The following is a 13,277-nucleotide window of genomic DNA, read 5'->3' on the forward strand; positions in this document are numbered from 1 at the left end:
TACCGCCCCCACCCTCTCCGCCGCCCAGTCCGCCACCCTCGCCCTCACCGCCGTCGCCGCCGCCGTCGCCGCCGCCCAGCCCGCCGCCGCCGCCCTCGCCGCCAACGCCCTCGCCGCCGCCACCGTCTCCGCCACCGTCGCCGCCGCCCTCGTCGCCGCCACCGTCACCGCCACCCTCTTTGCCGCCACCGTCGCCGCCGCCCTCGTCGCCGCCACCGTCACCGCCACCCTCTTTGCCGCCACCGTCTCTGCCTCCACCCTCGCCGCCGCCGCCCTCGCCGCCACCGCCCTCGCCGCTGCCGTCGAGCGAGGAGGTTCCGGAGGAGACGCCCGCCGCGGCGGCGAGCGCCTTGCATTCTGCGCCGTGCGTCTGCCGACCCACCCCTTGACCCACCCCGCTTTCATTGATGCGTAGGGCGACGCCGACTGGACCGTCTCGGCCAAGGAGTCTCCGCCAGCGGAGAAGCTCGCCCCGGCGGTGAGCGCCTCGCACGCTGCGGTGCAACGCAGAGCCTCAACTGTTGACGCACCCACCGCTTGCGCGTGCGCAGGGCATCCCCGACAGGACCACCCCGTCGAACCCGCGCCGCAAGAAGCGCCGCAAGAAGGGGCGCAAGGGCGCGTCCGCCCCGATCGTCCGCGCCAAGAGCACCGCCCCGGTCGGCGGCAACAACCGGTTCGGGGCCCTGCTCGGAACGAACGGCAACGAGGGCATCCTCGGCGGCACCGGCAAGGTGCCCCGCGGCTCCACGCCGTCGACCACAGACTCGGTGCTCGCCGCCTGCATACATGCGGCCTCCTCCCCCGCTCGCCGCTCAACCGCCAGTCTCCCGCCCTCCTGTTCAGGGCGCGACGGCCAACGTCGAGACGACCACGATTACCACGCCGGAGGGCTCCGTCTCTGCCTCCGGCTGGTTCTCTTGGCCCAAGTTCTGCCCGTCCTACTTGCTCCGCCTCTTTGCCATCCTCGCGCTGCTCTGCCTCGGAACCGCGTTTGCGCTCTCCTCGTACCCTGCCACCTCCGCGCTTCTCTCCTCGCAGTGGCACGAGTCCCCGACTTCCTTTCCCGCAGTCACAACGCCGATCGCGCCGGCATCGCTTAACGGCTTCTGCGAGGTTGGCGGCATCGACACCAGCTCGTTTGTGGCCATCGTATCGTCGGACAGCGCGCCCGCCAACCACCCGGTGCGTGCTCGCTCGCGCGTGCTAGTATCCGCGCCGCGCAAGCTCGTGACTAACAGCCCGCTCTCTGTTCAGGGCGGGCACGACGAGGGGCGCTCGTTGGAAGCACTGATGGACGACGTCAACGAGGCGGTGGGCGAGCCGTTGCACCTGATTGGCCAGCCGCCGGCGTCCGTCAAGGAAATTTACGAGAAGCAGCCGGTGAGCGCCCCTCTGGCTCTTTGTGTGTGCGAGCTTTGTAACCCGCTGACGGAACGATTGCCTGTGTGTTTGCGAGTAGGCCGAGGCCGACTTGGAGACCGTCCTAGCCTCGCGCAACAGCATGGAGCGCAAGGGCGAGCCTGAGTTCGACCTCGTCGGTCCCGTCTACAGCAACAGGACGGGGATCATCGCTCGGGGACGCGACACCGTCTTGCCCGTGAACGACACGTCGCCCGAGTTGCGGCCCGCCGACGCTGGGAAGCCTGGGATGCTGGAGGTGCGGAAGCTGGTCGAGACTGGCCTCGGCGCGCCCGTCGCTAGCATGCACGCCGGCGGCGAGTGGCGGGCGATTGACGGATTGACGGACGTTTATCGAGTGCCAACCAAGGATCTCTTCCTCCAGCTTGGCCGGGCCGTCGACCCTCTTCTCGCGGAGCCGGCGTGGCCTGAAGAGGTCCGCGCCGCTCAGATCTCCGACTCGAACGCGGTCGAGTCAGATATCTTCTCGGTCTCAAGTGCGTGCGCCGACTGGCAGCCACGCTGCGCCGCCCCTGCGTGGCACGAGGAGCCTCACCACGCGACAAGCCGCCCGCGGACCGACAAGCCGCCCGCCCCGCCAGCCGACGAACTCTCCATCGACCCCGCCTCCCCGTTCAACTTTCCCTTCATCAGCGGACACTCCTCTTCCGCGCCTGGCCGCGCACAGCTGCGCGGTCAGCTTTGGGCCGCCTTGTTCTTGCTGCTCGGAGCGTGCGGCGGCGTGCTGCTCTCGGTGCGGAGGAGCAAATCGGGGCGCCTCGTGCGGTGCCGGACGGGGCACGGCGCGTGGCTGCTTCTACTCGCGATGCTTCCGCTGGCATCGCCAGTGTCACCGTCGCAGAATGCATATCTTGTTTCTGGCGACGTTCCGACGTGGCCGTTCGCTGAGGGAGACCATTGGCAGCGGAGAGACAACATCAGCACCCACAAGCAACTCAACGCCGGTCGGCGCAGGCCACACTGCCCGATCAGCATGGATCTTCTGCTCAGCACATTCATTACAAACAAGCGGAGTAGGGGAAATCGGTACAGCAGGCTGCAGGTATTTCGCCATGCGATGCGCTCATATTTTGATCTCCCCATCAATGGTTTCTACTTATTCATCCAACTCGACGAGGAGTTCAGCAGTCAAAGGCAAAACCTAGAGAACGAGCTGACTTCTTCCCTCGGCAGCCGCCTTCAGCACTTGGAATTTACACGCATATTGACACAAGCCAAATGGAAATGGCTTATGAGCTCAATCGGATCCGACAAGCACTCAGGGCGGCTTGTCTTCTTCCTTCAGAATGATGACCATGTCTTTATCGACGTCGACACTTCCCTGCTATGTCAAGGGCTTATGCTGCTACACTCAGAGCCGTCAAAGTTCAAGACCTTGTACATGTCACATTGGCCAGAGGCACTGCGTCTAACAGGCAAAGTGTCACCACCTCAGCGCATTGGGGGCTTTGTTCGTACCAACCTGACTATGTTAGACGCTGTTCAGGTGTTCAACCTGGGCTTTCTTCATCACATCTTCGTCGAGCTTGAATGGCCTCAAGGGCTGCAGGTCCGTCGAATCGATCGACTCATCATGCAACGGGCGGTGTGGGGAACATTTGCGCAATCACTTCTTCGTACGGCAGACACAGAGAACTCGTTGCAAGCCTTCTTTGTGCCGTTGCGTGAGTTGTGCCGCAAATTTGATGGTTACATGCACGTCGGAATTCCTTTTGCGAAGGTGCCCCAACTTGAGATCAACCATACGCAGCCCGTGCGGTCAGCAGATAGTCTGAAGCAGGTAATGCTCGCAGCCGAGAAGCTGCAGAACGACCCGTGGTCCCGCGGGAATAATTTTTCCGTTCCCGCTGAATGGGTGTCTGTAATGCTTGACCTATATGGTGTGCCGCGGACGACTTCAATGGACCTCTGAGTGGGAGGTTCGGCCCGGGCCCGCCCTCCTGCGGCCAGGCTGGGTGCACCCGGTACCTGTGGGCGTCGGACCGCGATAGGCCCGATGGTGGGACCATTGTTGGAGCCCGGGATATCAGGATGTGAGCAGTCTCCGGGCGTGTTTTGCGCGGTCACGTAGCTATGTCTCCACGTGGCCTGCGGCTTCTGTGAGTCAAACCACGCTTGTCAGGGATGGGTATGGCATGTGTTGCGAGGCTGGTGAGCTTTCTGGCCGTCAGATTCGGCTCTACCGTCCGGTGTGAAAGGATTGTTGTGTGGATCGGCCCCTGGTTTATCAAAAGTAAATGTGAGATATGAGTTATGTCACACTTGAGCCTCTATGAAGACTCTATCTACGGGGTGTGGACCCTGAGTTGACCAGGGGTTGTGCGCCGGGCCCTCCTGCTCGGCTCCAGCGAGTAGACAAGTGTTGCCATCAACAGAGTAGAACGGGGTGTGGACCCTGAGTTGACCAGGGGTTGTGCGCTGGGCCCTCCTGCTCGGCTCCAGCCAGTAGACAAGTCTTGTCATCAACAGAGTAGATGGATCTGACCTCGGGGCCGATGTGACCAAGCGCTGGTAGCGTGGTTTGACCTCACACCCATGGTCTCACAGTGTGCCGGCAGTCGCCGAGCAGTGTCGCTCACACAAGCCGCAGCACAAGTGACTGAGGGCCAGTGAGGGCGAGCCCATCGCTGTCACAGCTGTGGCAGCCGCACAGTAGGCTGAGTCAACTGTGCAGAGTGTGTGAGCAGCAGAGGAGCTGCTCTCCAGGCTTCTGTCGCAAAGAGCTGCACGCCACCGAAAGCGCTGTCGAGGTTCGCCGAGCGCGGCGAAATCCGGGGACGCCGTCACCGACGAGCGCGTTGGACTTTTCATGGTCGACAGCCGCGCTCGAGCTGGAAGCACTCATCATCCAATCAGCCGTGGTGGTGTTGGCCCCACAAAAAGTTGGGGATTGCCCTGGCAGCTGGTGTCGGAATAAATAATGTGAGGACTGGGTACCTTACAGAAACAAGTTTCTTCCATAGTGTACGATAAACCAAATCTCTGGTGCAAAAATAGACTGCAGCCCAACCCCTAGAATTCCGATTGCCTCCTCTCTCTCTCTCGCTTTCCGTGTCTCGCCTGACTTGTTACGTAAAAACGCCCCTACAGCCCAAAAATAGACTGCAGGAGAAGAGTAATGCTGAGGCTCTTCCTGACCGCGACCGCCGCCGTCGTGGGCCATGCCCTGTCCGCCGCGACGGACAACCGGGCGAGCTCCGCCGCAGCGGTCAATGAGAGGGACGCGTCGCTCAAGGCGTCGGACGCGGCACTCGAGGAGCTCGCTCGGCTTCGTGAGGGGCTCGCTCTCCAGGACAAGCACGTAAGCAGCAAGGGGCCGGTGCGAGGGCTGACTTATGCTGTGCTGCCCGACGCGCCGTCCCGAGCGGGCGCTTCGCGCATGGTAGCTTCGCAGAAGGAGACTACGGCCGGCGCCTCTGGGACGTTTGTGGTCTACAATTCGCCCACCAAGACTTGGGCAGACGCCAAGGCTGACTGCGAGAGCCGGGGGCTCGAGCTGGCCTACATCCTGTCCGAAAGCGAAAACGACGAGCTTAAGGAATCCGCGGGCACCGCAAAGGTATGGATTGGAGCCACCGACGGTGAGAGCGAGGGTGCGTGGTCAACGTGGGCCGTCGGGGAGGCCATGAGCTACGCCAACTGGAATATCGGCGAACCAAACGACAGCGGAGGTGAGGACTGTGCCATGATGTTCGGCAGCAACGGTCTATGGAACGATGCTGCTTGCTCCCGGACCCTGGCGTACGCTTGCAGGGCGGAGAGCCCACCTTTCCTCTGCCAGGCGGGGCGGGGTGAATCTGGTGGGTCGTATGCTAGCGGCGACTTTGGCGACAACTCCAGGGCTGCGTGTGCTGCAGTGTGCGATGGCAGCAACGACTGCGTTGCCTTTGACGTTGCGAACACCGACAAGGCCAACGCTTGCCGTCTATACGCCGCAAACACCGAGCCGAGGCTGGGAGACGGTGGCGCCGACAACCGACAGTACTGTCAGAGCACCACGCGGTCAGCGTGCCGTGCAGTTGTGTGCGACTCGGACAAGGTCACCCTGACAGCGGCCCGGACAATGGGCTGCACCAGCATCACTAAGACGCTCGTCGCAGAGGGCGAAAGCGGCGACATCACGCTGGGCTGCCTGCAGACGGTCAGCAACATCAACATCTACAACCAAGACGCCCTGGCCAGCCTCAGCTTCCCCTTGCTTGCACGCGCGGGCTCCATTTCACTTGACAGCAACACATACCTGACCAGCCTCAGTTTGCCGCGGCTCACCGACGTCAACAGCCTTCGTTTTGAGTTCAACTTACTGCGTAGTCTCAGCATGCCACTGGTCGCCAACGTCGGGTACCTTGGGTTCTATTACGGCCGCGATGAGCTGACCAGCCTCAGCCTTCCGCTGCTCACCAACCTCGGACAGCTTACCATAGACTACACAAGAATTGCCAGCATCAGCTTCCCCAAGCTCGCCAACGTCGAAGGATCCATCTCCATATTGGCCTCCGACTCTATAACCAGCCTCAGCCTCCCGCTGCTCACCGACGTTGGAAGTGACCTCGAGCTGTACAATTGCTAGTCAGCCTCAGCCTCCCCAAGCTCACCAACATTGGTGACAGCCTTGGGATTTATAGCAACCATCGATTGACCAGCCTCAGCCTCCCGCTGCTCGCCAACGTTGGACGGGGCCTGACGATTCCCTCAACTGACCCAAGCACGATTTATAACAACCCTCAACTGACCGTGCTTGCTTGCTCCCAGGCGCTGGCGAACACTTGCAGGGCGGAGAGCCCACCTTACCTCTGCCAGACCGGGCAGGGTCAATATGGTGCGTCGAATGATGGCGGTGACTTTGGCGACAAGGTTTTGTGCGCTGCAGCGTGCGATGGCAGCGACACCTGCGCTGCCTTTGACTTTGCGAGCACGGGCAAGGCCAACGCTTGCCGTCTATACGCCGCAAACGCCGCGCCGAGGCTGGGAGACGGTGGCGCCGACAACCGACAGTACTGTCAGAGCACCACGCGGTCTTAAGACTCGGGACAACTGACCAGCCTCAGCCTCCACAATTTCGCCAACTGTGGAGGCTGGCCAATTGGACAGCAGACCTCGCAACGAGCAAATTAGCACGGAAGGCGCACCAGTGGAGATCTAGTGGAGATCCTGCTGGACGAGGCCTCGCCAGCACGGCTCTCGCCAGGTGCGTGCTGGTAGCACGCATCGCACAGTATGACGCATACACACGCGCATGCGGCGTGAACGCGCTAGCCACGTGCTCCTTCGCTCGGGGCACGGTCGCACAGACCGGCAAGCGACCACAGAGCCCGCCGGTGGCGAGGCGCCGCGGCTACAGCTTCTGTACTCAATTACTTCCTGTCAGGGCCCCGCGTGCCCGAGGACGATTTTGCCGCCGTCGAGCCGAACGGAGCTCGGAGGAAGGATGGAGCCGGGGCGTGCGCCCTCCGCTTGTGGGCTTGGAGGATCGGGGGGGGCGGGGGGGGGGGCGCCAGGGACACCGGGACACCGGCTCGCCGTGAAGGGTGGGCTACGGCGAGGCGAATGGGGAGCGAGCATGCTGAGCATGTACTCTGAATCTGGAGCATGCCCCTCGGGGTACGCGTGCGTGCCGGGGTACCGTGAGCTGCGTCCGATGTCCGTGCCGCGTGCGTCCGAAGGTCAGTCGTTCGAGCATCCGCTGCGTTGTTGTAACTTTTGTGATAATTGTGATTTGTATCGCTGCGTAGACCGTAGTAGCGAGGCGGTGTTGAAGGTTGTGCGGCGACCGGCGTGAGCGTGTGTGAGTATGTGTGCGAAAAAAACTCGACCCACGTAGACACAAGGAGCGCGCGCCACAATGGCCGCCTCCGTGTGACACTCCCGATTCCTTTTCGCGTGAGCACCAGCCTGAGCCCGCCCAGCAGCTGAACCGCTCCCTAAGTCGAAGGAGCATCATCAGTCTCACCCACTTCGGTCGCTGCCCACCGTCTCCGCTCCCTCCCGCTTGAGCCGCCGTCGCGGCCCCCCTCGTTCGTCCCACTGGCTGTTGGCCTGTTCCCACGTTACCTCCATTATCCCTCCTCCTCCGCGACTCCCTCAAGGCCGGCCGAGCCTCCTTCCACCCAGTGAAGAGCTTCCTCAGCCACTCGATGTGTTCCTCTCTCTTCATTATGCGCGCCGTAGCCTCATCATTGAGCTGGATCCACCTCTGCACCGCGCCCGTCGCCGCCTCGGCCACGACTTGCAAGTTCCTCGTGACCCCGGCGCCAAGGTCCCTCCGGCTCTTCTCCGAGAGATCATCTACCAGCGCCGGCAACACCCCCCCGACGGCTGGGGCTAGTGCATCGGCCGCTATGGTCTGGATTATTGTGTTCTTCTTTCCTTTCCTTGAATTTACTGTGGGGCACACTGTGGCGGCCCGTGCCGACTGCCGTTCCTCTCCCTTCCATTTATTTTCTCAAGCTAAAATTTTCAAGGCGTGCGGCGGCCCGCATACTACTTCATCCGGCACAAGTGATACAACAACGTGAGCTGCGCTCGGGGCCGACTAGAGTGCCCTCCTGGTCACTGCGCCCATACCTCCACCCTCTTGGGCAGCAGCTGGTCCGACAGGTCCTCTCCGTGTCCTAGGCAGCCGCGGCCGCCCTCGCCCCAGGCAAAAACAGCGCCATCACCCGTGCGGGCGAGGTTGTGGTGTGCTCCAGCTGACACAGCGACGACGCGCTTCCCCGCAAAGGCCTCGACCTTCCTCGGTAGCGGCTGGCACTCCTCGTCGCCGTGGCCCAGCCGGCCACAGCCTCCATTGCCCCAGCTCCAGACGGCGCCGTCAGCAGTGATGGCGAGGCTGTGGCCGGCTCCAGCCGACACAGCGACGACGCGCTGCCCAGCAAAGGCCTCGATCTTCTTGGGTTGCAGCTGGGTCTGCTGGTCGCCGTGGCCCAGCATGCCATCGGCTCCATTGCCCCAGCTCCAGACAGCGCCGTCGGCGGTAATGGCGATGCTGTGCTGACCTCCAGCCGACACAGTGACGACGCGCCGCCCAGCCCACGCCTCGATCTTCTTGGGCAGCAGCTGCTGCTGCTGGTCGCCGTGGCCCAGCCTACCGAACAATCCACCGCCCCAGCTCCAGGCGCTGCCGTCAGCGGTGATGGCGAGGCTGTGGTACTGCCCAGCTGACAGAGCGACTACGTGCTGATCAGCGAAGGCCTCGATCTTCTTCGGCAGCAGCTGGTCCTGCGTGTCGCCGTGGCCCAACTGGCCAAGGGCTCCATAGCCCCAGCTCCAGACGGCGCCGTCGGCGGTGCGGGCGAGGCTGTGGATGCCTCCAGCCGACACAACGACGACGCGCTGCCCAGCAAAGGCCTCGACCTTCTTTGGCAGCGGCTGGGTCTGCTCGTCGCCGTGGCCCAGCCGGCCCGATTCCCCGCTGCCCCAGCTCCAGAAGGTGCCGTCGGCGGTGAGAGCGAGGCTGTCGAAGCCTCCAGCCGACACGCTCACGGCGCGCTCGCCTCCCAGCGATGTAGAGGGGAGGCGGGTCGGCGTGTTGAGCCGCGTCACGCCCTCGCCGTGCCCGAGAATGCCCGGCATCCATAACTCAGCCTTTCCGCACGACGAGAGCCGCCCCTCGCCGTCGATGAAGAGGCTGTGCCGGAAGCCCGCTGCCACCCTCGCCGGCGGGTTGGACTCGCACAGCAACGCAGCAAAGCACAGCCACCGCACGGCGCAGCTCTCGCCCTCTGGCTGCGCCGGCAGCTCGAAGCCGCGCTCTTGCGCCCACAAGCGGATGGCCTCCGCCGCAAGCGAAGAGTGGAAGAGCAGCGAGACGGCCGCGGCGCGAGCGATGTCGAGGGGGCTGTCGCAGCGGGAGAGGGCGCGCTCGAGGAGGTCCGTGGGGAGGTCGAGGAGGCGGGCGGGCGGCGGCGTGTCCGGCGAGGGGGCGGCGGAGGAGGAGGAGGTGGCCCCGGGGGCGAGGCGGCGCGAGCGGCGGCGCGGCGGTTTAGACATCGCGAGAAAAAAGAACATACCCAGCAAGGAGTGAAAGTACAGGAAAAGAAATCGCGGGCTCGCGGAAAGAATTTGTACCAGATCGGCGCCTGCATGGGTGCCCTCTAGGGCGGCCCCCGCGCCCCCCCAGAGGGTTGAAAGGAAATTGCCAGGGTAAAAGAAGATAGAGCTCAAAAGAAAAGAATTTTAAACGAGAAAAGAATTTACCACGGAAAAAAAGAATTTTGGGCACGGTCCTCCTCTTTGAGGGGGAGCTGGAGGAGTTGCGGAGCGGCCCGGCCCACGGCGCTGGCGGGGGGGCAGGAAGTCCCGCGACGGGCGCCGGCGGGGGGCGCGGCGGGAGCGAGGGGGGGGGGGGGGGAAGGGGATGGAGTCGGAGGATGATGGGGATGGTCCTCTCGGCGAGCACCACGGTGCTCGCGGATTCGACCATCCGCCTGACTACCAGTCTGACGACGCCCTCTGTGAGGAGGACGGCATCTGTGAGGGCGACGGCTTCTAAGCCGTCGCCTTTGCAGTGCCAGTCCCGTACCCGGTGTCGTGCGACTATGACGAAGTTAGACGCGCGGCTGCAGCGCGCCCGCCCCAGGCTCGGCGGTGCGCGCGTGTTAGCGAGAAAGTTGCGGGGAGAGCCATGCCCGACTTTTTGAAGGTGAGGCCTCTGCGACGAGTGCCAGCCGCGCTGCGGAGCCACACCCTTCGAGCCGCGTCCCGTCGGCACTGCCCCTGACTGTGTCCCGCCTTGGCGGCACACACTCTCGACGAGGACAGTCCGGCCTACGGGAACGTGTCGCGCGCCGGCGACGGTTGCGCGTGGTGGTTTCGAGTACGAAGCGAAGATGGCACGACCACCGCCCTGCATCGCAGACCGGGCAAGGAGAGGCCGCCGCTCCCGTTCCGCGAGGAACAGGACGAGGAGGTCTCCCCCCCTCCCCCGGCCTGAGCAGCGACGTGTGGAAGGCAGCCCCTTGAGTCGAGGGCGGCGCGACCATTGCGCCGACTCAAAGACCAGCTAGCTGGCCCGTTCAGTACAATGTTCGCGCCGCCCCGCTCCGCGCCGCCCGCCGCCGCGCCGCGCCGCCGCCAGATGATTATATGATTATTAATTAATAATTAATTAATTAATAATTAATTACCCCACCCGCCACCGCGAAGCGAGGTTGGCAGCAGCGACTGGCAGACCGCACAAAAACGCCTCTGTCGACCAAAATAAGGCTAGGGTGCGCAAAAGCAAGACTGCATGCGCCCAGGCGGATCTGGCTAGCCAGGATGAGCCCCTCGCAAATGACCCGCGAGACACCGCTCGCGATTATAAATAAATCGGCTATCAGCAGCGACTGGCAGACCGCACAAAAACGCCTCTGTCGACCAAAATAAGGCTAGGGTGCGCAAAAGCAAGACTGGATGCGCCCAGGCGGATCTGGCTAGCCAGGCTGGGCGTCTCGCAAACGAGCCGCGAGACACCGCTCGCGATTATAAATAAATCGGCTATCAGCAGCGACTGGCAGACCGCACAAAAACACGTTTATCAACCAAAACAAGGCTGGTTACCGCGAAAGCAAGACTGGATGCGCCCAGGCGGATCTGGCTAGCCAGGCTGGGCCCCTTGCAAACGACCCGCGAGACACCGCTCGCGATTATAAATAAATCGGCTATCAGCAGCGACTGGCAGACCGCACGAAAACGCCTCTGTCGACCAAAATAAGGCTAGGGTGCGCAAAAGCAAGACTGCATGCGCCCAGGCGGATCTGGCTAGCCAGGATGAGCCCCTCGCAAACGACCCTCGAGACACCGCTTGCGATTATAAATAAATCGGCTATCAGCAGCGACTGGCAGACCGCACGAAAACGCCTCTGTCGACCAAAATAGGTGGCTGGCGGGATGGGAGGACGGCACGCCGCCACCACACAGGGATTTTAAGGAGAGGGGTGGGGTGCGCTAGCCGTCGCCCGCCCTTGGGCGTCCGCCTCTTCCTATCTCACTTCGCAGTCTCTCGCCTATTCTCGCTGGGTGGCGGAGAGGCGTAGCCCCGGTGTTGCATAGGAGGACAGCAAGGACGATGGAGAGAAGGTTCCGTCGCGATTCGGCGGCAAACACCCGTCCACAAGAGAGATGGCGCTGTCGGCGGCGCTCCTGTCGGCAGCGCTCTCGCTGGCGCCTGGGCCGGAGGGCCGGCCCAAGGCGCCTCGCCCGCTGCCGCAGAACTCGCTGCTGCCCGCCAAGCCGCTGCCGCTCCTCCCCTCGCTGCCCCCTCGGAATGGCGCATGTGACGGGGACTTTGAGACCTTTCTCCGTGAGGAGCAGACCCGGGCGGCGACCTTCCTGGAGAGCGAGCAGACGCGGGTGGCGAGGATCTTCGAGTGGGAGCACGACCGCGCCCTGCGGTTCGAGCGGCTCGGCGAGCACGCAAACTACTGGGTGCGTCCCGTCGCTCACACAGCCCGCGCGCGGCCCACTCTGTGCCCTGCGGCCGCAACCCTCGCGGCGCGGCGGCGAGCGAGGCCCCTCCGGCGGTCCATGACTGCACCCCCCTTCCCCCTCCCCCTCCCCCTTTCCGCAGGAGGACCCGCGGATCCACAACTTTGGCAACACGGGCTGGCGGGGCTGGCTGCACGCGCTCGCCGTCCCCTTCTCGACCTTTTTGATCGACAAGCTGGCCTACGGAGGCGTCGACGCGCGCAAGCAGATCCACGAGAGCGAGCTCTCCGCCGCCGGACAGACCGTGGTCGACCTCTGCTCCGGCGTCGGATTCTCGTGCGCGCGCGCCGGCAAGGTGACCGCCGTGGACACGTCGCCGAACATGCTCGCGGTCTCGCGGCTGCGGCGGCCGGACGTGCACGAGCGGGTGGTGGCCAACGCCGAGGCGTTCGGCGAGGCGGGCAGCTTCGACGTGGCCACGCTCATGTTCGCGACGCACGAGATGCCCGGCTACGCGCGCCGCCGCTGCATCCGCAATGCTCTGCGGCTTGCGAGGGACAAGGTGCTCGTGGCCGACATCTGGCCCGGCTTCCGCCCAAACGACATGATGCTCTCCGGCGAGCCTTACGTCCTCGACTACCTCGCTAACATGGAGAGCGACGTCGAGGCGAGCTTCGACCCAATGCAGTGGACGCTGACGAGGGAAGCTGTCCTTCGACCAGCCTACAAAAAAGAAAACGAGTGCCACACTAGTGTTCTTCTGTTTGATAGGAGGACGTCGTCGAGCAGCACGTCCGGATGTGGAAGTTCGAGCGGCTGAGTTGGGGCGTGTAGGAGCCGCAGCCGTAGTAGCCGCAGCTGCGGGAGGATGGAGGAGCTGCTGCCGGGCGTGCGCCGCGCCGCGCCGTAGCGCGCGCGGGGGGGGCGGGGGAGGGAGGGGGGGGGGGGGTCTGTGCGTGACGGCGCGCGCCTGTATTGTGTATCATTGTGTGAGTCGCGCGCCGCGGAGGCCCTTGTGCAGTGGGAGAGGTGCCCACAGCTCTCGCACTGGGCGAGAGCGTGGGTAGGTGGGTTGTCATGTTGTTCGCATGCCGGGTCGGGAGCGGAGAAGGGAGGTCTCAGAGAGAGGAGAGTTTTCAGTTTGGAGAGAGTGTGCAGTGTGTCTCGCCGAAGGCGCTCTCTCGCGAGCGTCGTATATTTTTCTGTGTCTGTCGGAGCACTTGGAGTACTTGGAGTGCAGTCATTAGCCTCACATCCAGCTTCCAGCGAGGCGCCGCGCCCGCGCGCCGCGGCGCCGGGGAGCTATAAGAACAAAGAAGCGCACCCAGCGGGCCGGAACCCGGATCATCGGGATCGCGGGTTACGGGCTAGACTGAGAGCCCTAGCCTCGCTGAGGGGTGCGCGGTTCGCAGGGAAAGGGCCGTAAATTCCGCAAATTCTTTTTGCTC

General features: G+C 63.7%; 3 protein-coding genes across 3 annotated transcripts; all 3 read left to right on the forward strand.

The window, feature by feature from the left end:
- Nucleotides 1-415: 415 nt before the first annotated feature.
- On the forward strand, nt 416-3,334 carry EMIHUDRAFT_250373 (hypothetical protein; the record flags this gene model as incomplete). The annotated part of the gene is made up of 4 exons (XM_005757293.1): nt 416-478; nt 552-770; nt 847-1,383; nt 1,463-3,334. Coding segments are annotated over 4 exons (2,691 nt in total), but the record flags the coding sequence as incomplete, so codon positions are not given.
- A 1,206-nt stretch (nt 3,335-4,540) lies between these two features.
- On the forward strand, nt 4,541-6,444 carry EMIHUDRAFT_250374 (hypothetical protein; the record flags this gene model as incomplete). Its single annotated transcript, XM_005757294.1, has 3 exons — nt 4,541-5,966; nt 5,993-6,090; nt 6,175-6,444. 3 exons carry the CDS (start codon nt 4,541-4,543, stop codon nt 6,442-6,444), a joined length of 1,794 nt encoding a protein of 597 aa, XP_005757351.1.
- A 5,044-nt stretch (nt 6,445-11,488) lies between these two features.
- Nucleotides 11,489-13,051, forward strand: EMIHUDRAFT_446612 (hypothetical protein). The gene is made up of 2 exons (XM_005757295.1): nt 11,489-11,829; nt 11,972-13,051. The coding sequence occupies exons 1-2, from the start codon at nt 11,524-11,526 to the stop codon at nt 12,647-12,649; spliced, it is 984 nt and encodes a 327-aa protein (XP_005757352.1). The 5' UTR covers nt 11,489-11,523; the 3' UTR covers nt 12,650-13,051.
- The last annotated feature ends 226 nt before the right edge of the window (nt 13,052-13,277 follow it).

Source organism: Emiliania huxleyi, assembly GCF_000372725.1.
Source record: "Emiliania huxleyi CCMP1516 unplaced genomic scaffold EMIHUscaffold_913, whole genome shotgun sequence".
NCBI lineage: Eukaryota > Haptophyta > Isochrysidales > Noelaerhabdaceae > Emiliania > Emiliania huxleyi.

What these genes read in the sequence shown, in the direction of transcription:
- EMIHUDRAFT_446612 (XM_005757295.1), top strand. Translation starts at nt 11,524, where the DNA reads ATGGCGCTGTCGGCGGCGCTCCTGTCGGCAGCGCTCTCGCTGGCGCCT. An exon ending in GCGAGCACGCAAACTACTGG is followed by an intron (nt 11,830 to 11,971) that starts GTGCGTCCCGTC and finishes CCCTTTCCGCAG; the next exon opens with GAGGACCCGCGGATCCACAA.